General features: G+C 38.7%; 3 protein-coding genes across 9 annotated transcripts; 1 reads left to right on the top strand and 2 right to left on the bottom strand.

The window, feature by feature from the left end:
- Window positions 1–408: 408 nt before the first annotated feature.
- shc2 (SHC (Src homology 2 domain containing) transforming protein 2) lies at window positions 409–15,715 on the bottom strand. 5 transcript variants are annotated; one of them, XM_056757816.1, is made up of 14 exons: window positions 15,584–15,715; window positions 12,149–12,394; window positions 8,427–8,497; window positions 5,944–6,004; window positions 5,518–5,637; window positions 5,197–5,250; window positions 4,794–4,845; window positions 4,579–4,705; window positions 3,672–3,849; window positions 3,041–3,134; window positions 2,804–2,959; window positions 2,326–2,636; window positions 1,259–1,402; window positions 409–1,109 (listed from the first exon to the last, which is right to left on the bottom strand). In XM_056757816.1, exons 2-13 carry the CDS (start codon window positions 12,287–12,289, stop codon window positions 1,274–1,276), a joined length of 1,494 nt encoding a protein of 497 aa, XP_056613794.1. In that variant the 5' UTR covers window positions 12,290–12,394; window positions 15,584–15,715; the 3' UTR covers window positions 409–1,109; window positions 1,259–1,273. The 5 variants fall into 5 exon arrangements, with proteins under 5 accessions (XP_056613794.1, XP_056613793.1, XP_056613795.1 ...); XM_056757815.1 differs by lacking the exon at window positions 15,584–15,715 and adding an exon at window positions 13,916–14,806; XM_056757817.1 differs by lacking the exon at window positions 15,584–15,715 and adding an exon at window positions 12,484–12,589.
- A 1,838-nt stretch (window positions 15,716–17,553) lies between these two features.
- On the top strand, window positions 17,554–18,871 carry cks2 (CDC28 protein kinase regulatory subunit 2). Its single transcript, XM_056757821.1, has 3 exons — window positions 17,554–17,738; window positions 18,064–18,191; window positions 18,393–18,871. Exons 1-3 carry the CDS (start codon window positions 17,674–17,676, stop codon window positions 18,434–18,436), a joined length of 237 nt encoding a protein of 78 aa, XP_056613799.1. The 5' UTR covers window positions 17,554–17,673; the 3' UTR covers window positions 18,437–18,871.
- Window positions 18,872–19,532: 661 nt separating this feature from the next.
- On the bottom strand, window positions 19,533–22,692 carry cimap1d (CIMAP1 family member D). 3 transcript variants are annotated; one of them, XM_056757820.1, is made up of 4 exons: window positions 22,075–22,692; window positions 21,137–21,247; window positions 20,250–20,363; window positions 19,533–20,081 (listed from the first exon to the last, which is right to left on the bottom strand). In XM_056757820.1, the coding sequence occupies exons 1-4, from the start codon at window positions 22,121–22,123 to the stop codon at window positions 19,603–19,605; spliced, it is 753 nt and encodes a 250-aa protein (XP_056613798.1). In that variant the 5' UTR covers window positions 22,124–22,692; the 3' UTR covers window positions 19,533–19,602. The 3 variants fall into 3 exon arrangements, with proteins under 3 accessions (XP_056613798.1, XP_056613796.1, XP_056613797.1); XM_056757818.1 differs by lacking the exon at window positions 22,075–22,692 and having other exon boundaries at window positions 21,137–21,783; XM_056757819.1 differs by lacking the exon at window positions 22,075–22,692 and having other exon boundaries at window positions 19,533–20,078; window positions 21,137–21,783.
- Window positions 22,693–23,190: the final 498 nt, after the last annotated feature.

The following is a 23,190-nucleotide window of genomic DNA, read 5'->3' as shown; positions in this document are numbered from 1 at the left end:
ATTAAATTAAAACGACAGTTATTGATTCTTTGCGGAGGTCTACCAGAAGTCAAGTTTGGGCCACATATCGTTTGTTCATGTTGTAGCCTCTGAAACCGTCTAAAAGTAGAGCTGTGGGGATCGATTTTGCGGGAAAAAGTCAGTTTGGCGACATTTGACTTCAACTTACATCAATAGAAGTACGTCAAGTTAACCAACCTTCAATTTTATGCTTCAAATAGAGATGATGATATAGAGTCAAAAGTTACAGATAGCCGCTTTAATGTGCCGTCATAATAGTCATAGACAACAACGTCAAGTGATGACATTGTCCTTTTTGGTTGAACTTGTGTGTTTCGGTGCACAGGTTTACATCAATATTGTGGACATTTGTCTACATAACTAACAAAGAAAAGTAGAATATGTTCATCTGTTTTGTCATCTCGTATATTTGGAAGTATAATGCATCACTCGATCACCATCGCTTTAAAAAATTACAACATCACATGACCCAGTGTTTGGTCCTGAGAGTTCATACAGTGAATTAAACATGTGCATTTGATACGACTGCATTAAAGCTGAGCTTATAAGCCTTATATAACGTCCTATATCAAATACATCGTCCTGAGAACAAACTGTTGACCACGTTCATAAGCATGACAACAAAGGCCTACTGATGTCCAGCAGTTCCACAACAGATTTGGTGATCTTGAGTGATCATAGCCATGGTTACTGAATATACCACATTCAGAAACAGCAGTCCATTCAAGACAAACGAATGTTTGAGGAAATGCAGAGAATAAGACGATTTGTCTCATGTGTTTCTCATAAGTTCACATTTTTGAAAGGCGACGCTGGATAATCACCAACAAACTGAATTGTAGGGTTCGGTTTGTACGCCGGAAAGCACTTTATTTCCTAATGTCAGGATCTCTAGTGTGTGGGGTTCTTCTCAGGGGGTTCTGGGTTGGTAAAGAGGATGATTGAGCAAGGCATGCTGAAAGCTGTAGTTTGTGGTCAGTGCCTTAGGAACAGAGGTATCCCACAAGTCCCAGCGGAAGCTCAAAGTCTGCGTTTAAGGCAATATTGTGGAGCTTCTAGATTGGCGGCACAGGTCACGGCCTCGCTCTCTGAAATAAAACACAATTTCAGGCTGTCGTCAGTACGTTTTCATAAATTATACTCCAAGAATGTTGTTTATAAAACATGATGTTGAAATAAAAAACAACCCCATATGTGATATTTTGACATATTTGGATTGTGGTTTTAGGTTTCTCACCATGTGACGCGGAGGTCAATTCTTTCTGCAAACCACCTGCTGGAGGTGTAACTCACTCTCCGCCGCTACAATGGGGAGCTTGTTGGTCAAGTGGTAGATGATCAGGTGACTGATGCTCTCGAATAGCATATCTTTAGTCCGAACCTAATGGAAATATAACATTTCAGCAACGTAAATATAAAGAAAATGTGAGATCTTGTTTAACGTGACAACGTGACACTACACATTCGAAAAAATTAGATCTACTCAACTTTGGCACATTGCCGTTTCTGTTGAAAATTTAACCTTGAATTGTCTAAGTCTTAAACAAGAATATAGATTTTAGGTTAACATAACTTAACTAAAGTAAACTATGTATAAAAACAATTCTGTGAATTGAAATCACATTAAATATCGAACTAATTGAAATATTTATTCACACATACAATAAACAAAAATGTTGAATGTTGCCTCAGCAGTAAATGGAAATGAGATTAAGTTGAGAAACTGAATTTATTAACTTAAAACAAATGAAAATTAAAATAAACCGAAAAATTTATTACACTTATACAGCAATATCAATTTTTGTTGTTGTTGAAAAAGACCAAAACACATAGGTAACAAAATTCCAAAATATTTAACAAGATTTTACATGAAATATAAAAAAAGATAAATAAGTATATAAATATAATAATTCTGGTCTTAAAACAGTACCTCTTTATTTTATTCATGTAATTGCAGGAATAGATTACATTAAATATGAAAATTCTGTCATCATTTTACTCACCCTGTTGTCATTTTAAACCTGTTCGATTTTCTTTCTTTCTGCAAAACACAAAAGAAGATATTTTGAAAAATGTCGATAACTAAAAACCGTTGGTCCCTATTGACTTCTATTGCATGAACACAAAACCAATGCAAGTCAATAGGGACCAACAGTTTTCTGTCACCAACATTTTTCAACATCTTTCGTGTTCTGCAGAAAAAAGTCATGCTGGTTTGAAATGACAGGAGGGCGTGTTAATATTGACTGAACTTTCATTTTGAAGGTGAACTATTCCTTTAAAAACACCCTTAAAAAATCTTACGGGGTCAAAAGCACCACCCACCACTCCTTCTGGATCCACCAGCAGCAGATGTTTAGGCAGGCCGCACTGCATCCCCGTCAGCACATACTGTCCAGGGTTAGTCGCGCTGTCCCGCACCAAGAAATCTCCATCTCGGCCCAGAAGATTCTCTGCATCCCTGCGGCTCATGCGCCCATGGTACCACACTTCACGTCTGAGTTGGTCTTCTGTAGGAGCGATGGGGGCCCGGCGGTGCGGAGGGCTCGGCCACTTGTCCTCAAGTATACAAACCCCACCGGCCTCGTGCATACGCAGGGCATCCTCAAATGGCCCTGTGAGGACATGAAGATAAAGAAGACAATTAGAAAACCATAAAATCATCCATAATTTTGTATGCACAGTTATTATGCAAAATGCATGTTTTATTGATATCACATTGCTGAAATCAAATGTTATATGAGCATCATGCAGGCTCATTATTATAATGTAGGCGACTCACTCATGTCAAATATATCTTTCTTAGGACTCTCTGGTTTGTGTCCTCTTGAGCTCTCCATGTTGTCCAGGTTCTGAGTGTTAACATACAGGTGTTCCTCGTAATCACGGCTGCCAGTTGGATGTCCATCCGCTCGCAGGTAACCATCAGATGTCAAACCTACAGACAAAAAGTGTGAACAACATGTACATCAAGGGACATACATTAAGTGTTTTTATTGTCGACCACTAGGTGTCTCACTCGAGCTACTGTTGTTTTCTGTGTCCCAATGCACTTCGTAACACAAATGGGCAGCGGGAAGGGTGTTTACATCTCTTTTGGCCGGTGACCCCACCTGAAACAGTAAGTATACGGATCAGTTTTTGCTCTGGGTTTGCAATTTTGATCATATAACGGTCAGAAAGTCATAACAAGGTTTGCGCTTATTTATACTTCATTAAAACCAATCTAGCCAGTTTGGATAATATAATACACAGTAATGTCCACATTAGCTGGAATATAAACTCACTGAACACATGTTGTTAGTGAATCGACCAGAATGCCGAAACAACATTAGGGATGCCGTGTTCACTTTAAACCCGAGCTGATCGGTAAGTGCCATTGGGTTCACCGTGACCAGTCACAGAGGGCACTTACAGAAATCAAATGAAGATGATAAATGGTTTGACAGGCCAGGTTGAAGACATTTAAAAGGTTCAAAGGTGCAAAAATGATTGCCTTTGATACGTATTGATTATTGATGAATTTCTCATTTCTTACAAGTGGGATACAGGCTTTGGGTTACATAAATGAAATGAACGTGGGTTGGTCACACGACAAGCAAGGCAGCTGTACACGTGTATCTATTTGTAAGACCATTTACATTTTTTACCTGAGCTGTTTTGCTTTGTGGTTGGGTATGGACGTGACCTACTAGGCCCACGGGATGTCTGAGTCTAGAGTCCACCACACCCCCCACCGGAGGTTCTTTGCCCGGGATGCTGTTGTAATAATCATGTTCGGATGATTCCTCATCATCACCCCATGCCGACTCCTCTGTTCGTATATTCCTACCGTAACCAATAAAAGACGATTTACTATGCTTGCAATTTAGGAATTATTAATGGTATGTTTGCAAGACATAAACAATGCATGTAAAGTATGTATATAGTACGCTATAACCTCACACAAAACCTAGTAAACATTAAAGGGATAGTTCATCAAAAACTGAAAATTCTTTCATTGTTTACTCGCCCTCTTGTCATTTCAAACCAGACTTTCTTTCTTCTGCAGAACACAACAGGAGATATTTTGAAGGATGTTGGTAACGAAACAATGACGGTACGCATTTACTCATGGCCAACAAACCAATCCAAGGCAATAGGTCCCGCGGTGACCAACATTCTTTCAAATATCTTCTCCAAAGAAAGAAAGTAAAGGCAGCTAGATTTGACAGCTCATATTTACAAAGATAAGAGAGGGCGCATATAAAAACAATGACTTTAGACTGAAGAATGATCGGTTACTGATGTGACACAGAGCAATCTTGTGGCTTATGTGAGCTCCTGAAATAAATTAAGCTTAAAATAACAGTCAGAAATCAAAACATGATGGCCATGATGGTCTTCATTGACCGAGGTGCATAGAGTGCAAACATGCCCGAGATACGTTCCCATGTACGTATAATAAAACAGATAATACAACTGATAACCCCGTCTCTAAATGGCAAAATAAAATCGGATGCTTTGCATGAAAATCACTTTCTGTTTGAATACAAATTTAGTGTTGATGAATCTCACCTGTCCATAGTGGGAATGGCTTTGGGTGGACTGTGTAAGTACATTTTGAACTGCAGTTCAAAGGCTTGACCGATGGTACTGATCACATTCTGGGCAAGACCATCACTGCACTCCATGATATGACAAGCTAGAGGAAAAAGAGCCGTGGAAATATTCACGTGAAAATCTGGCTTACAGTGATCAATGAGGCCTGTTCAAGAACGCAATAAAAATACCTCTTTGATTGACAGGATCTTTGGCCACGTAGGCTACATAGTCCGGCGTATCCTGAAACACAAGATGAAATAATATCAAAGCGAGGATCACATTTTATCGGGAGGAATGAAATGTACAGAAGCAGATTTCTGTAAGAGCATTTAAAGGGAGTGTTCGCCCAAAAATATATATACTTTACTCATCCTGATGTCATTTCAAACCTTTTCTTCTACAGAACACAAAAGAAGATATTTTGAAGAACAACATGAGGCTCCATTGACTTGTATGAACTAAAACCACTGAGACATTTTTCAAAATATCTTCTTTTGTGTTCCCCAGGTCTTCAATGGGGATTAAATGAATCCTTTTATTTTTTGGTGGAACTGTCCCTTTAAGCAGGCACAAGCTTTTCAGAGGTCTCACCGAGTCTCCACCAGAAGCGAAGGAGATGGACTGCATGGGATGGTGTGCAATTACCTAAGAGCCAGAGAGACAGAGAGAGAGTGTGATGTCTGCATCAGTCCGAATCAATAAAGATTGCGCTACTTCAAAATCAAGACCAAAACAAGAGATATTATCATCGACAGCATGACCAATCCACATCCTGCAGTCTGTACACACAAAACATAACCAAACAAAATGTTGTGAACTCTTGTCTGACGGTTGGTTATGTTTAATAGAACGCTTTTATGCAATGGTTTGAATGAATCATATGTTTTGGGAGAGGTGCTGAGAAGGGTTAACCTGTCGTGTGGTGGGGACCAGCAAACTTAAGCCTTCGATAGAGATGTTGACGCCGATGCTCATTCCAGCAAATCGAAGGTTACTCTTCCCCATGATAGACTGAAGTGTTTTGTTGGTGACCTAAAAATATACCAAAAAAGTGAAATTACAGAGCGCTGAAAGAAAATCACGGAGGGGATATTTAAATTCTATAGAGCATTTGATGGACAAAAATCTGTGGCGTGCAGGATGAGTCATCAATAATTTAGGTATGTTTTTCTGGAAGGGAAACACTGCTTAAATTACTTTCCTCAACTTGTAAGAGTGCGGCAAAATACAGCTGGTCTTACAGCTACTGTTCATTTGATTTTATAGGCTTTTATGGATAATGTTATCCGACAAATAGTTTTTAACATAGAGATAAAAATGAAATAAATGAATCCTTGCCTTCTTCTTCCAGGCAGCTTTTCCACCAGGTACAGCTTCACACAATCTGTTGATGGACTCTCTGCATTCACACACACAAATGTATTATTAGCAGTGCATTACCACAAACCACAAGCTCTAAACTCCATGTACAGGCCACGACAAACTATTTGCTTAAGCCAGACCAAGTGTGAAAATGTGTCATGAATGAGTCCGATCGCTTACGCACATAGCAAAGATTTCACCGAAAAGTCTGAGCGTTAGAATAGTGTTAACTCAAACCAGGTCAACAAACAACTGCCTGTTTCAGTTTAATGTCACCACAAATTTCTACCAGCAACATTCTGTGTCATGAGCACTCAACTTACAAGATCGAACCAAACTAAAATGTACTATCATTGTTCCGTATTTGCATTATCTGTTGTATACTTAAATTTGTGGCGTTCTAAGTGGTTGTTAGCATTTTGCTATCAAGTTGCTAGGATTTCTGGCTGGTTGTTAGCATGGTTGCTAGCAAAGATGTGTTCACGCAACACAATCTCACAGCAAAAACGTAACAAATTTAAGATGTGGCTAATTTGAGCTCAATCGAGTGAATTCGTACGATCTCATTTGTACATTTTAGTACGATTTGCTTTAGCGCCAGTGATGTTAGGGGCGGGGCTTCAGTATTGCTTTTTGTCTAGTAATCGTACATTTTGTACGATTCACAACGTACAAATTTACACAAATTAGCGACCTCCTAAAATAGTCCTGAATTCCTGTGCGATCAGGTTGGTTCACCAAAAATGACAACTATAAAGATAGCTATAGCAGCTGTATTAGCATCCGGGATGATAACGTCATGTTTATTATTTTAATAAGCAAGCGCTTTGATTTTCAATGGATTTTTATTGTTCATCCGCAAATAGTACTCAAACAAAAAACACATAGTATTTATAAAGAGAGTAAATCCTACAGCAAGTATGAGTATTAATAATAGGGATGCTTGCCTTTTTACCAATAAAACCGCACAAAGGTTTTAAATAGATATGGTGGTAGAGGTTTTTGCAACCTCTGCATGTGCTTGTATGGGTTTTGAGGAGAGCGGACTGACTTCAAACACCAGCCTGCTATCAAATAACCCATTAATATTTTAAAGGTGCCAACTGTCCCAGCAGAGGACATTCGAGGGAATTTTTCTAAATAAATGTTGCAATGTCTAATGTATAGTGTAATTAAGTCAATTATGTGTTAGCTTATTGTGAAAGTGTATATTCATATGTCTTCTCAGATCATACAAAATTCGGCTGCATTACTTGGCATTAACAAACGAGCCGCCCACCCACACGCCCTCTTTCCCAGGAGCACCACACTTCAGCCGATTCGCCAGCAGTTTCCCCTGCAAAACACATCCTACTGTAGTCTTTTCCCAGCATTCACAAACACACTGTAGAGCTCAACTCAAAACAAACCACCCCTCTCCAATCCTTTGTTTATCACTTTCTTGCTCCGCCCCGTGCTACATCATCTCGGGTCCCTGCAGACCTCTATAGTCATTACTGGGAGTCATTATTAATACATGGCTGTATCACTCTCTGTCCATCTCGACTGTTCTATCTGCACTTTAGCCCGTCTACGGGGCTACGGGGTTCGAGTTACAGGCGATCAATGAGAAAGAGGAGAGAGAGGGAATCCATTGCCCTCAGGACTCTGAAGCTCCGCCCTTCCACCCCCACTCCGAAAACGCACATGCTCGCACATATATTAAAACATGCATGATGACATGAGAATGCGCATATACTGTATATGCGGGTGCAGATTAAGTTAATGTAATGACTCACACCTAGTGTAAACTCTTGTGTAAGAAAAACATGTTCGCAGAAAATTAACATGCTATCAACATACGTAGATACATATATATTCAGTCGCATAAAAATTAAGAGACCATTTCGTAATTATGCTGAATCTACAATTTATAGTTATGTTTTGGGGTTTTCGATATGCATTTATTTGGAGAAAATGAAAACTGGAGAAACAGGTCAAAATAGGCCTAACAGAAAAGAAGCTCTGCATTTTTCAGACCTCAAATACCGCAAAGAAAACAAGTTCATATTTACTTTTAAGTAAAACAAACATAGGCTTGATATTTGTACATGTAATTAGGAAAAGTAAAACATTTATCAGTGTCCCAGAGTCAACATGATGTTGCCCTTAGGACATCAACCACTTGGCAAAAACAGGAGAGCCCAAGTATACCTTTGCAATAGTTTTTATGCATGTATTATATATAGACAAAAAAGAAAATAACTTGTTGAAGCTGCAATCCGTGACCATTTTCTCTTTATCGCCATCTCTGTTTGAGACATGGAACTGCAGGTTACTTTACACAGTTATTGTTCCATGTGTAAAAGTCTCTTATATGTACTCGAACAATAACTGAAAATAATTCATGGATATTAGCTTTGAAGCGCAGATAAAACTGATCCATATTCAGCGCAGTCCAAACAAAAAACGAAGTTTACCTTGTAACCTGTGTCCTAGTGTTGAAGTCCAAAGATCGCATTGATTTCAAAACCTCGATGCACCCCATGTACTGCAAAAATGAGAAAACACTATATGAAAAAAATGCATTACTTTCATGATATCCAATGAGTTGTAATTTCCCTGAGGTCATCATTACTTCATGGAGATGGGTCTCTAATTTGTCTGGCAGGAGCCAACGTTCATGATCGAGATGTTGAAAACAAAAGCAGCAATTGTATTTCTCTCTCTCTCTCTCTCTCTCTCTCTCTCTCTGTCTCACATACAGTAACACAGCAGCACAATAATATCAGTAGGATGTACCTAGTGTTGCATACAGTGTTTGTGGCTTTAACAGTAAATAAACGCTCAGTGCATAATATCAGCAGTACAACTTGTTCTGAAAGACAGTCTAATAGCTGCATTAGGGGACGTAATTACTGCAAAGCATGAGGAGACTGCCGGCAATAACCGCATCACGGCTGGTGAGGGTGGACCTGCAGTCTGGCCCTCGTGAGACATGAAAAGTGCTCTTTTGACGGTGTCTTGAATATCTTTTGGGTTGTAAGTCACTAATGTGTCCTAAAGGGTCGCAGGGACGGTGCAAGATGCTAATGCGTCTTTTGATCTCACTTCCTCTTTCCCAGGGGGACATACATACTAATAAAGATGGTTACTCGTGCTTGAAGGGTGTAACATCGCATCAGACAATTTGGCCAAGGATTTGGGGATGCCAATGTAATGTGATCTACATTCGAGTCAAACGGTTAGAACATAAGGTGGATTTTCGTTTATGTCAAAATGAAGACGACGGACAAACTCCTTCCTGAAGTTCTTGTACTTGAAAAGGAAATCGTGTGCTTCTGTTTTTTAACGGTGTTTTGGGGAAGCCCCTGACAACTCCATATGTCTGTATAGAAATGAGTCAATGGTTTTAACAGTCTTGCATTCTCACAGTTTTTAAGCAGTCACTTCTTGCGCTTTCGAAAGCGTAAACGTCTGTTAAAGGAGTAGTTTATCCTTTTATCCGTTTTAAAGCGTGTTTCCTTGCACAATGTGTCATACGGTCAGTTTGGACCCCCTATATACTTTCGGAAAAAAACGAAAAAACATTCTTCAACTGTTGTCAATAAGTGTTCAGCACATCTAAAAGTTTAGGGTCAATGGCTTAAGTGTTTTCTATGATCTTGAAAAAAATGTATTGCTAAGGTCCGGTGTGTAATGTTTAGGGGATCTTTTGAAAGAAATGCAATATAATATACATGACTATGCACTTACATAATGACGCGTTATGTTTTTATTACCTTAGAATGAGATATTTCTATCTACATATACCGTTGGTCCCATTGCATGGAAACCGCCATGTTGTTTCTACAGTAGACCTAAACGGACAAACTAGTCTCGAGCACACGTCTCATAAATCATTGTTTTCGTTATCTTATAAATAACAAGACATTGTAAAACAAAACAAACCACCTCCACCATTAACACCTCTATTTACAGATAGTGAAGACTCTATATGGGTCGTGGACTTTTGAGTTAGATGTACTTAGATATTTTTCTGAGAAGGGGAAATGAGCAGTGAGGTTTGTGCTTCCTTTGTAGATACTGCCTCCTGCATAGATGGACTACTTAAAAAAAAAATCTGCACAAATCATAGATAATTCTTAGAAAGTTGGTCATCCAGGAGCTGAAAACACAGACTAGAAGTGTCATATGTTCCTTGAGCTTATGTAACAGCAACAAAACACCTATTGATTCACAGAAATGTGGGTTAATATTCTAAAGGACACGCTTAATGGTTTCTTTGTTGAGAGCCAGTGGCTCTTCGTCAACACGGTAGTTGAATAACGCAAGGCCAATCTAAGATCTCTTTATTTGTGGTATACCGTGCCATAGGGTTATTGGACTAAGAGCCCCCCACCTCCACCCTTAACTCCTGCTTCCTCTTCTATACATGTGATACAAATGACTGTGATTAAACGTAATTGAATAAACGAATGAATGGTGCCTGTGTAATGCAATTCCGGAGGGTTCGCAGGCCCAGCCTGGGCTAATGGAGAGAGAGAGAGACGTGTGGTTACAATAGATCCTGGGCTGGAGGAGAGTGGATAGGAAACAGGGTTGAGGGAGGATAGCTTTGATTGACATCAAAACGTCTGCCAACATTCGAAACCCTTGACTGATAAAGATACAGTCCAGAGCCTGGAGATTTTGGCTTATAGCTGTAGCATTAACAAAGTTTAAGAGTAACTAAAGAGTCTTTATATAGCATGTCTTTGGTTAGCCTAAATGATGTTCTCTTGTGACTGTATAGAAGAATTAGTCTTTTAAACAAAATAAGAGTCCCATGTAAATAAGTAATGCTTTTATTTTCAACGTGAATTCGAAGTCTTTATTGGGTACACAATTTTTACGGCCATAATAATTTATAGACCACTTTGCCTGATGTAAAGCACTTCCTGTTACAGTTTTTTAAACCTTACACTTATAATTAAATCTTAAAGATATTTGTTTTTAACATTTTAAATCGGTTATAAATATTCTGTTGGTTGTATTTTGTTCATACATTCGTTTAACTGAAACCAGACGTTCTTCTGAAACAGCGTTTTTAACTTGATTCAAATATGTCTATAATAACGATATTGGCAATATTTGTTGAAATAAAAAATCATCAGTCAAAAATTCAGTCAATGATTTACCAATTAATCAAGACAACATTTGGCCAATCAATTAGACTCAAAATAAGGGAAAATCTTAAATATGCTACCTACTATGTTGAAGTGTCCACCATATACTAGCATTAAACAATACGAAAATTAAAAACAATATTGATTAGCACGGTTATTGATTTCATATGGCGGTATATAGCGACACCCCTAATCTTTACACAATTCTACCTTGCAATGTTAGTTTAACTAAAAATGTCCCTTGCATTAGAAAGCAGTTGCATTTCTAAAATAAAAAATACATGCAAATAAAAAGAGGCCGCATTGATTCACCGGTTTGGGAATTTTGCTATTTGCATTCTCCGATCAAGTATGATTTTGTCAAGTGGTTGATGTCCTAAGGTCAACATATTTTGTTGACTTTAGGACAACATTTTATAAATAAAACCTAAACTCACACCAAACCCCTAGCCTAACCATAACTTACCCCTAAAATCAGAGGGTAATGATAAGTGGTAAACAATGGTCTAGAAGCACCTGGTTGGAAGCTTACATTTTAAGTAACTGTAATCTTATTTCTAAAATCTGATTGGTTGATTTAAATGTTGCCCCAAGGTCAACATGATGTTCCATCAACCACTTGGCAAAAACAGGAGAGCCAAAGTATACCTTTGCAAAACACGACACTCAATTTACCATCTTAAACAATGAACCGCCTCCACTGCCCCACCTCCCCTTACTGATAGTTCAGATGTTTACATCTGCAGTTTGTTTACCCACGCTGCCCTTTGCTCTGACGCATTTGGTGTACCACACAAAGCAATACTGTATAACTGAATAAGATGATATATTCCTCCGGTCCCCTCAAGCATTAGGACTCATAACCCGTTTGATGCAGCAAAGAAAGCCTCATTGTTCTCTCTTGCACAAACCCAGTTTCGAGATGTTGCTGTTGTTTCATGCAACAGAAATGATAAGGCTACAGTAAAGCTATATTCATGCCACTACAAGCGAAAGGAGCAGTTAGATTTCGAGCTGATATACAAAACACTCACCCTGACGATGTACGAAGCTCCTGTGCTGCTGATCTTTTTGTCAGGGTGCAACCACCCCTGCGACGGCTTGTTCATGAAGCTTCCCTTCTGGGTGAAGTTGTCTCCCAGCCATATCCCCTCTACCCTGGTCCTCCGGTTCATCCCTGTCCTGGAGCTCCCAGAACCCCCCGGACTCCCTTCGGAGGCCCCTGCGCTTGAATCTCTGAGGCTTGCTGAATTCCCGCTGACCCTATGCCTCCTAATGGCCTGTAGGGAACAAGGACCCACACAAACAGGGTCACAAGAGTTAAAGACGGCTGCAAGACTAGCTACAGGACCACTAGCAGCAGTCGCACCCCCAGAAGCGGGTGCGGAGGTATCGGCCGTATGCGCCCTGCCTGAGTCCTTGCTGGAACCAGAGCTGGAGCTGCTGTTGGAGGGGCTACGACTTAGCAGCGAGTTGGAGAACTTCCAATGGGGCATCTTGGGAATGAGCATGCAGAAGGTGGTGGTGCCGTCCTGCTCACCGTCCAGCCCTGGGGAGTCGGCCAGCACCTGAGCCGAGGGCGGAGGAAGAGCGGTGGTCTCCAAGGGTGGCAGCTCCAAGCCTTGCGTGGACAAAGAGGCCACTGGCGTGGCCACCACCTTCCCGCTCATGGCTAAGCTCTGCATCAGGTCGTCGGAGGAGGTCACTGAGTCGTTCCGGAAGCGGCCATACTTGGGCTTAAGTAGCATGCCCGGAGGAGCGGTCCAGAGCGGAGAGGAGAGTGAGGGAAAGGAGGGAGGGGAAGGGGGGATGGTTAGGGAAAGGAAAAGAGGAAAAACGCAGTGGAAGCAAAGGAGAAATCCACAGGAATCTACTGGGAGGAGAATCGGCTCTCTGTGGACTGAGTCTAGCCCTGTGTCCTCTCGCACGCATAAGCGTCTCCCTCTCTCTCTCTCTCTATCCCTCTCCCTCTCTGCTGTACTGTGAGCTTGTTCTGTCCCTAAGAGTGGCTGGTTTGATCCCACCCTCCTTCTCTTCTTCTCTCCCTCTCTCTCTCAGCTCACCCCCTACACTCTCATTATGATGTCATACTGGTCTCTCTATTAGTCCTGCCCAACCCAGCTGTGTCCAGGCAACATTAGCTAATGCACATCTGCTTGAGGACCTCCCTACATCGTAACGTATATGTTATTGTACACACACAGAAAAACGAACATGTACATGTAAATGTACAGTCAGTGCAGCACGTTCTTACAGCTTAAAGTGATAGTTCAACCAAAATGAAAATTCTGTCATCATTTATACTCCACAGAACACTGGTTCCATTACCATTCACTTCTATTGTAAGAACACAAAACTAATATAAGACAACATCCTTCAAAAAAAAATGTATGTGTTATGCAGAAGACAGAAAGCCACACAGGTTTGAAATGACACAAGGGTGAATAAATGACAGAATGTCCATTTTGGGTGAACTACGCCTTTAATATGCAGAAAGAAATATAAGTAAGCTATTTGTTGGCTGATTCGTCTAAAAAATGTCAACACTGTGGCTGTATCAAAACATTGCTCTGTTTGTTTGAGCTGGCATCCCACCTACTTCGGCATAGTGAGATTAACTCAACCAACGGTGTAAATTGTTATTCGATTCAATAGTAGACACTAGTGGCACAAAAATTACACAACTATCTTTTAAACCAAATTCATTAAAAGTAATAAAACAATTAAAGACAAAGAATCAAAACTTGACACAATGCACACATGAGCACCAGTACTTGAATCATTAAGTGAATTTTCAATACCTTACAAAATTGGTTTCTCCATTCAGAATATGTTCTTCATAATTTTGCAGGTCGCACAATAAAACGTCGTAAATATTGTCGAGACTCTCGCTCTTCCCCTGCAGTTGGATCCAATGCAGTCAAGCGAACATCTGAGTTGTAACGTCAACAGATCTTGCGCAAAACAAGGTGGTTTTACAAACAGTCTCTTCCTTTTTCTCTGACGTCACATTTTTTCGCAACTGCCCAAAAAGTAAATGCAGAGAGTCCACAAGGCAAAATAAACAGGAAGCACAAAAATACTCTGTATTCCGTTAACGTTGCGTCTCAGAAACCTCAGAAGTGTTGACAAAGCCTCACACTGCCATCATGACTCACAAACACACGCTGTATTTTCCAATACCACTGCTGTATGATGATGACCTCTCATGGATGTTTTGCAGAGATTTTGTCTTGTTTTTCCATTCGTAGGATTTTTATCTCAGCTCTTGTTATTTTAGCTTCAAAAATGGGGTTACTGTGACCCTTTTCAATTAGTGTGAGTGTAAGTGCGGGTCACTGTCTGGATCAATAGTTTCAGTTTAGGGCAATACGGCAAATGAGAGGTTGAACACAATAGAGAATGGATTTAGGAAAAAGAGAATTATGTTAACAGTCTCCGCACTGTTCCTCTGAGGGCCATAAATGCATTTCAAACTTGCTATTTTTTCCTAGTTTACCTTTTTTCTTACTTTGATAGCAGACCTATTCAACAGGTCTGTAGCAGGCGGCACTACAGGGGATTCAATAATTGCTTTAACACAAAAGTAACTTTAGATTAAAAAGCAATATTAAAGTGATAGTTCACCGAAAATAACAAAAATGTCAACATTCACTCAGCCTTTCTTTCTTCCGGACAACACAAAAGAAGATATTTTGAAGAATGTTGTTAACAGGCCCACATTCAATCGCATCAGTTTTGTGTCCAAACAATAGGTGTGAACGTGTACCAGTGCTGTTCGGTCACCAACTTTTTTCAAAATATCTTCTTTTGTGTTCTGCATAGGATAGAAAGTCATGAAGGTTTGTAATGACCAGAGGGTGAGTAAATTATGTCGGAATTCTTTATTTTTTTGGTGTATTATCAGTTAGTTACGTTCACCTAAGATTTAATTAAAAAGCTAAACCTTTAACAAAGTGTGATTTTTTGAAAGTTTAAAACATTGACCTTGCACAATTGCCTCTACTATATTTTTAGAAATGCTGCATATTTCCACATCATTTTGTGCAAATGTGAAGATGATAAAATCACTCTTTTAAGTACCGGTTGATAAACAAGCATATACTGTATTTCACCTACCCAAACACACTTATATAAAAGCCGCTTGTATATAAAAAGATCAATGCCAGATGACATTTGCGGCATATTCTTCTTTTATCTTCTTCACAAGACCGGTATGATATTTTGCATCAAACTGTGGTTTATATGGGTTAAGGGTATTTTAATAACTGCCTAACTAAAATTCGAGACACACACATGCCAGGCATTTACCACATCCTCATTCAGTGGAAAGACCTTCCTAAGCAACTTAAATAAATGCAAGATTAAATGAAATGATAATAAATAATAAAAAGAGTCTATTTAACGCTATCTAACGTAGAGGAAAAGGAAAGATATCGAAGAAGAAAGCAAAATTAATTATTACTCACCAAAACTAGTAAGAAATTTAGAGTTCAGATTGTAATATCAATTCCAATCAAGACCCAAAATACCATTTAAACTGGATCATATGTTTTCAAGCGCGAAAGACAAGCTAAAGTATTTTAAGACTGAGAATTGCTAGCTTAAAACCTGAAAAGGGTGAGCCCACTTGAAACACAGGCTAGAGTCTTGCACGTGTCCTTTTTTATGAACACCAACCATATGCACACCTCCTCCATTTACATGTCCAATGATGTTACTTTTGATGATGATATGATTTTTTCGCCCCATGTGTCCATATTTGCATAATAGCATATGAAATAAACACTATAGGATAGGTTTCCTTGTTTTAGGGTGATTTAGTCTGATAATTCTGATAATGGTTGATGCTGCTAAAACGTGTTGAAATGCTGCTAAAAAGCCCATTTAACAAAAGGAAAGTCTACTTTTGGTTTGTCTTAGTGAGATAAATGTATATTTTCATTCTAATTTTGTGTGGCCGTTCCACACAATCAGGCTCACAATATAAAGTGTACATTACTCATTTGAATTCACGGCTTGGACAAAAGTTACTTGTGAAAAGGAAACTGTGTAATTTATTAACGAGAATCGTCTACTGAAGTTAACCTTTTGTTAAAGTTTTAACAGGTCCCATTAGTTTTTTTAAACAACAACATAGTAGATAGTATAAAAAAAGCAATGAAATGACACATATGTGCAAAAAACATTTTTCCGAAAACTACATCATGCACCTAATCCACCAAGAGTATATTACTAAGCAAAATCAAACGGTATAAAAAATTTCACGTACAGAAAAAACAAATGAAATGTAAATAGATGGAGTAAAGTGGATCAGTAAAGTGGCTTTCTGGTGCCTTAGTAGCTTTCTTTTCTTGATTGTTTACTGCAACAATATGTGCTTGTTAAAAAGGTCACAGGAACACTGTGGTCAAATCAGCAACCCTGACATTAAATGGTTTAGCATGAGGCAGACAAACAAATGTTAGAAGCACCTCTGATAAAAAAATATTTATAAAGTTAACCAACCTTGACCTATAACAGGTATTTGTAAACACAGGCTTCTGAGACATCTTCGCCTCTGGTTTGATTTCTAGTCTGAAGTTACAGAAAAACTCTTCATATTTAAGAGACAATTTTGCTTTTGTACTTTAACTATATGTTTTATAAAAAATACTTTACGTTTTACTCATTTTTGATTTCAAGGCCTGGTAATGGTGCCGATACGAAGTGTTCAATAAATGAGCTCTTTTGACATCATCCATGACAAAACAACATGCAATAGACTACAGTAATTCACTCGTGTTAAAGCCTATTTAAGTTATAAAATGTACAAAATCCTATTTTAAGCAGGACTGATTTCCTTATCTTAAACAAACCAGAGGATAGTTTGGTTTATTTTCCAAACATTATATAGTCCATCACAGGGTCAGGACAATAATGATTTGCCTACCTCTAAAATTGATTTTAAAAGGGAAACCTTGGTTTCGATTAAAGCATAAAATTAACATTTATAACTCATTCACAACTTGCAAGTTACAAACATATTCACGACTTCCAAATGGGGAGTTTGTTTGCTCCAAAGGGGTGCAAAACAACAAAGAGATGTTATCAATCAAAGGAACTGCACAAACAAAACATCATTACACTGTATAACGTTACTTCTAGGCCACGTGTCTAACATTTCACACGTTTATATGCTAGTTATTACGTTCGACGTGATTTTTTGTCACTAACTCACAATACTAGCTTATATATCAGATCAAAGAAAGCAAGGATAATACACGGGATGAAAGTAAAAATAACTTTATTTACACACCCAGTTCTTTAAACGAGTTAGCGTTACATAACAGACAGGCATTATATGCGCGTTCACGAGAGGTTGCTGTCAAACACAAGCTCGCGCACAGAAGGCGGAGTCTAAACAGACGTCGAGCGGAAGAGACCTATCAGAGGCGCGCGAGGGACCGTTTGAGTTCAAAACTGAAGCGGCGCGCGCGCACAGGAAAACACCGACAGTTGAGAGACGTACATACTTGAAATCGTCGTCATTTAACGTTAGATTTTGCTTTTAGCGACAATGTCTTCAGCCAAAAAGCAGATTTACTATTCCGACAAGTATTCCGACGAGGAATTCGAGTACAGGTGAGGATATTTACTCGTTTAATGTCACTTCTAAACTTAATCTCAATTCACTTCAGGCTAATGTTAACGTTGGTGTTGTTGATAAACGTCATGACAGTTTGTCTGCTTATGTTTTTTTTGGTAGTTTAATAATGTCACAAAATCACTAAATTATATAAATATGAAGTACGGTCATACGTAGGTAGTATAGTATATAAGGACGGACTTTCTGCTGGCTATCGTCCTGACCTGGCTAACGTTATAGCCAATACAATGTTAGTCAGAGCAATTTAAGTTACGTTCAGTCACATTTAACTTAAATGTTTTTATCTTCTTTTGCACATAGACATGTTATGCTTCCTAAACAGTTGTCCAAACTGGTGCCTACCTCCCATTTAATGCCAGAGGAGGAATGGAGAGGACTGGGCGTCCAGCAAAGTCAGGGCTGGATCCATTACATGATTCACAAACCAGGTTAGTATCAGTAGACAAGGACACATTTGAACCTAGTATGCAGCCTACCTAGACAACATTGTCATGTGGACTGGACATACACTGCACATATGATGACTAAAAATGTTGTCCGGGCAGGCGGTTTACTAGGTTTTGTGGCCCATGTGTGCTTACTGACATCTAAATGTACTGTCAAATACTAACACACTCTTTTCAATGTAGAACCCCATATTCTGCTGTTCCGAAGGCCGCTTCCCCAAGAATGAGGCGACAATTATAATCCGAAGTACAATAAGTGGTCGGCTCTGACCGTGTGTGCATTTCTTTCCATACATTGTGATTTGTACATAAGTTTTATTATTTGCAGATTATTTGCTATGGTAAAACAATGTTACTCCCTCTCCCCGACAACCTTACAAATGGCTGCAGGTGTTGAGGTGGGAAGAGGGCCGCCTCCCCCAAATCTGTTCAGAAGTGCTTTCTTTAGATATACACTAAAGTGACGTGAAAAAAGTCGGATGGTGTGTAAGATCTGGTAACGGCCCCCGTAATGAATAGAAGGAATAGTTTGATGGAGGTTTATTAGACACTACAATGCTCTCCATTACAGAACTGCTGTAGTAAACATTTCACGTCAGTAAATGCTTGTTTGTTGTTTATTTGTTGTTGACAAATCAATAAATGTTATTTTTATTAGCTTACCTGGGTTCACGTGTGTAATCTTTGTGGTATTATGTCAAATCGACTTGAGAGTGATGAATATTTTTACTTCGTATATAATTGTATTTATTACCTCTTTCTCTCAACAGGTTTTGTTCTTGCTTTTGATGAAACTAGTAGCTTGGTATTAGCACCTATTGTATTATTGCTCCTGTATGACATATCGCATTATTGCTCCCTGAACTCGCTGTAAGTCGCTTTGGATGCTAAATGTAAACGTACAGCAAATTTACATTTTCACATGGGAAACCTTGAAATGTTAAAGAAATACATTTTTTAAAGTAAAAATGTAGTGGATATGTCTGAGGTAAAGTTTTTTTTTAATTTATGCACATTTCAATGGCTAAAAAAATTGATTATATTATTGATTATAAATTAAAGCCATTATTAAATCAGCTATTCTTTTTCAAATAAATTCTTCCAAACAAATATCTAATTTTCACAACTAGGGACTAGAAAGTTGTTGTCCAAATGTGACAAAAAGTAACGTTTGTGTATTTATAACAGACATTATCATAAAATATATACTGTGTGTATAAATATTAAAACATATATATATATTTATATATATTATAATGTTGTATTATTGCCACAGTATTGATGAATTGCTTTATTGTTTTCCTCATTTTTGTAGGCAAAATCTAAATGTAAGAAAAACACTAATTATTACATTAAAAGTCATATTCTGTACTCACAGGTACAAACTACTTGACTAATCTAAAACTAAAGGGGTTACAAACTCTGAATGTCTGATGCCTAAAGAGAAAGCAGGGGGTCTAGGTTTGTGCACTGTCACTTTCTCAGGGTTGTGACTTCCAGGACCTGGTACTAACGTGGACTCTCTCGTGTTCGCGTGTCTACCAAGCATAGAGAAAGCTGGTTGTTTTGGTTGATAGATGCTGGGATCTGTGCTGTTATATCTGCCAGGGCCTGGAGTTTTAGACAAGTCCTCAGCATGACCCCCGGTTTTGGATCTTCCAGAGATGGTGTAACTGGCACTGGATGTCTTGGTCAGGACGTGGGAGCCCATGAGTGAAGGAAGGTTGTATTTGTTTGGGGCGGGTACGGCGTCGACAGAGCGATACTGAGTGCGGTAGCCCATGGTGTAGGATGGTGGTTTGCGATGGGTGCTGCCAAGAGCTGCCCTCTCGGGGCTGTATGCTCCTGGTCCTGGAGTGCAGAAAAATCCTGCTGAACATATTAGAAAGTGTTTGAACTAGATAGTATTTCTGGTAAACTTGAAACTAAGCCAGGTGTAACGGTCAGACTTCTAAATGTTTCCCAATGGTTTGACATAGAGTGGATTAACTGACTATTTAATAGACAACTGTAGTTTGACTCATGGATCTTACGGCTTACCTCGATTTTTCATTCTTCCATGTATGGAATAGGCTGGGGTGCCATCCCTTCCAAAACGAGTAAGTTTTGCATCAATATGATATTTCGGCCCTGGATTGATGTCTATGCTGTACACTATACAATCACAGTAAATGCATAACATCTCTTAGAAATAAAATATTCAGTCTACACTACTAATGTTGTTACATATCAATGCTGTCCTTTTTACAAAAGATTGTTATTGTTAGTCACCCTTTTCGTATGTCAATGGGTTTTGCAAATATATAACCAATACAAATTATTAAAAAGTGCTTGGCAACTTTTACAACACAGTAATCATTTAAAAAGTACATTTTTTCCATTATCTCAAAAGCAGCGTATTTGGACATCCAAGGTTTTGTAAGGACAGCAACTGTAGGCCTATGCAATTAAACTGTTCCATGTGCATTAAATATTTTGTTACGATTTCTTTGGCCATTTGTTGTTATACGTTTTATTATTAATGTATTAAGTCAGCATATAACATTTGCATTGTACTTTTAAATGAACAATATATACTAAACAAAAACTAACTGAGATGGTCTTGTCTATGTCTCCATCTAGTGGTGACATTATCAAAATGCAGGTTTATCCATTCGTACGTCTTTGAAACGTTTATAGTTTATTCACCAGTATGACTTTCCTTCTACTGAAAAACACACAAGAAGATATTTTGAAGAATGTTGATTTCCAAACGACATTGACCCCAATTGACTTCCATTGTATGAACACAAAACCAGAGACATTTCTCAGATATCTTCTTATGTGTTCCACAAAAGAAATAGTCATATATAGATTTTGAATGACATGAGGAGAAAAAATGACTATTTTTAAAAGCAAAAATATTAACCATAAAATTGCAGACTTACTATTGTCACTCGTTCTGCCGTGAAAAGAGTAAGCAGGACTAGTCAACTTTGTAAAATCATGGCCTACAAATCCAATCATTGGTGGTAGGACATATCGCCCGGGCCCTGGTCCTGTACACGTTATTAGAAAACACATTAATGACAAACACAACAGTGATGTGCGTGAAACATATGTGCAGCCCCCGCTGTATATATAATCAAAAATATGCAGTGATGGATTTTTTTGGCAGGCAATTTGACACAACAAGTGAGATAATATCCACACCCTGTAGATGCAGCCCATCAGGAATGTGAGCTCATCGCAGTGGCGTGATGGTTTTTCCTGGTGTGAAGGGACACACAATGCCTTTGGCTATCTTCTGTGATACTACCAAGGGAATGTCATGACATCAGCTTGCAAATGTTTGTGCACATGAGAGTGCTATACGACAGGCACAGAACAGTCTTTCACATTTACTTCATGTTTTGACATGTCCGGGGACACGGTTATCTTAACCTCCTTATAAAATCGACGTATGTCCCTACTGTTTAATGAAAATGCAATGAATTTCCTTCCAAGAAACACATTGAAAGAATAGAGAAATGCATACTTTTTTTACAATATCCCAAAATGAATATTCTTTCACAATTTACTCACCCCAAGTTGTTCCAACTTGTATAATTGTCTTTGTTTTGCCGAACACAAAGAAAGATATTTGGAAGAATTTTTGTATCCAAATAGTTGTGGGGCACCATTGATTACAGTATTTTTCCTGCTATGTTGCCCCGGAGCTGTTTGATTCCCACATTCTTCCAAATATCTTATTTTGGTGTTCACAACTCAACAACTGAACAACTCAAGGGTGTGTAAATGATGACAGAATTTTCATTTTTGGATGAACTGTCTCTTTAAGGATGTTGTTTTATTGTTGTATGTCAAAATAAATCAATCCACTCACCTTTTTCTTTTCCAGCAATGCCTGGACGTTTCCTCTCCATCTCACTCATGGTTACGATAGCATTTACAAACGGGCGAAATCTATATTATTTAAATGTAGCTCTATTTGCTTTAAATTTGTATTTAGGCCTATTCACAATTTCGAAGTTTAACTAAAAAGAGCTCAAGGCCAAGCAATTCACATTCACCGCAAAATAAGTTATTCTACATAGAGGTCCATTTTAAATAGCCACTTCCAAAATCGCAGATCCGGTAGGCGTAAGATTCTTCTGATCTTCATAACATCAAAGCTGGAAGTAATTTCTTCCAAGACCCATTATTAGACTTCTCCCTCTGAACTACATACACCCGCATGTCTTCAGATTGCCGGTTATGGTATTATATATCCAACGTCCTCCACGACACAATTTAACCCTGACCTCTCTCAGATCGGACAAGTCCAGTCAAGTTCTTCACCGTACACCATCTGATGATGTCAGAGCCTATCAAGTGGAAAACTAAATGCTTAGGAGTAATTTTCAGAAGTCGCACGGCTCAATCAGGGACTCAAACCCATAAAATATACACATGCATTTGAGAAACAGGTGTCATCACTTGAATTCATTTTCACGTAACACTATCTCCATCGGCTATTCTCTCCTCTCCCTTTGCTTTGATGGACAGTAAATGCTGAGAACAGATAGGCCGTCGTGTTTTAGTCAAGCGTGGGATGTCTCTGGGAGACGTGCAGTTGGGGGGCCCCCTGCAAAGCCACACAGGGACGCTCCGTTACCTTTGAGAACATGCATACATTTTGCCTACGTTTTCAGAAAAATAACATATATCCATATTATTGTATATTATCTGATGAAATTCTTTGTAATGGTAAAAATTCTGCATTTAGGCTAAGTGAAAGTTAAAAGGAGATGCTGTGAGGACATTTCCACTGACCAGCGAACAAACATTAAACATTAACAGGCTTGTGCTGATTCAAGCTGTGGTAACCAGAGCTGGTTGACAACATTACAAACACACACAAGCTGACCAAGAGACACATGGGGTCAATGTGTTGCAGGGACCTTAAAACTATGGTGAGATTTAAAAAAAGACTTCACACAAAACATAAAGAATAAGCACG

This window comes from Triplophysa dalaica, chromosome 10 (genome assembly GCF_015846415.1).
Source record: "Triplophysa dalaica isolate WHDGS20190420 chromosome 10, ASM1584641v1, whole genome shotgun sequence".
NCBI classification, from domain to species: domain Eukaryota; kingdom Metazoa; phylum Chordata; class Actinopteri; order Cypriniformes; family Nemacheilidae; genus Triplophysa; species Triplophysa dalaica.
Note: the sequence above shows the minus strand (reverse complement) of the source record. Positions and strands in the feature narration are given on the sequence as shown.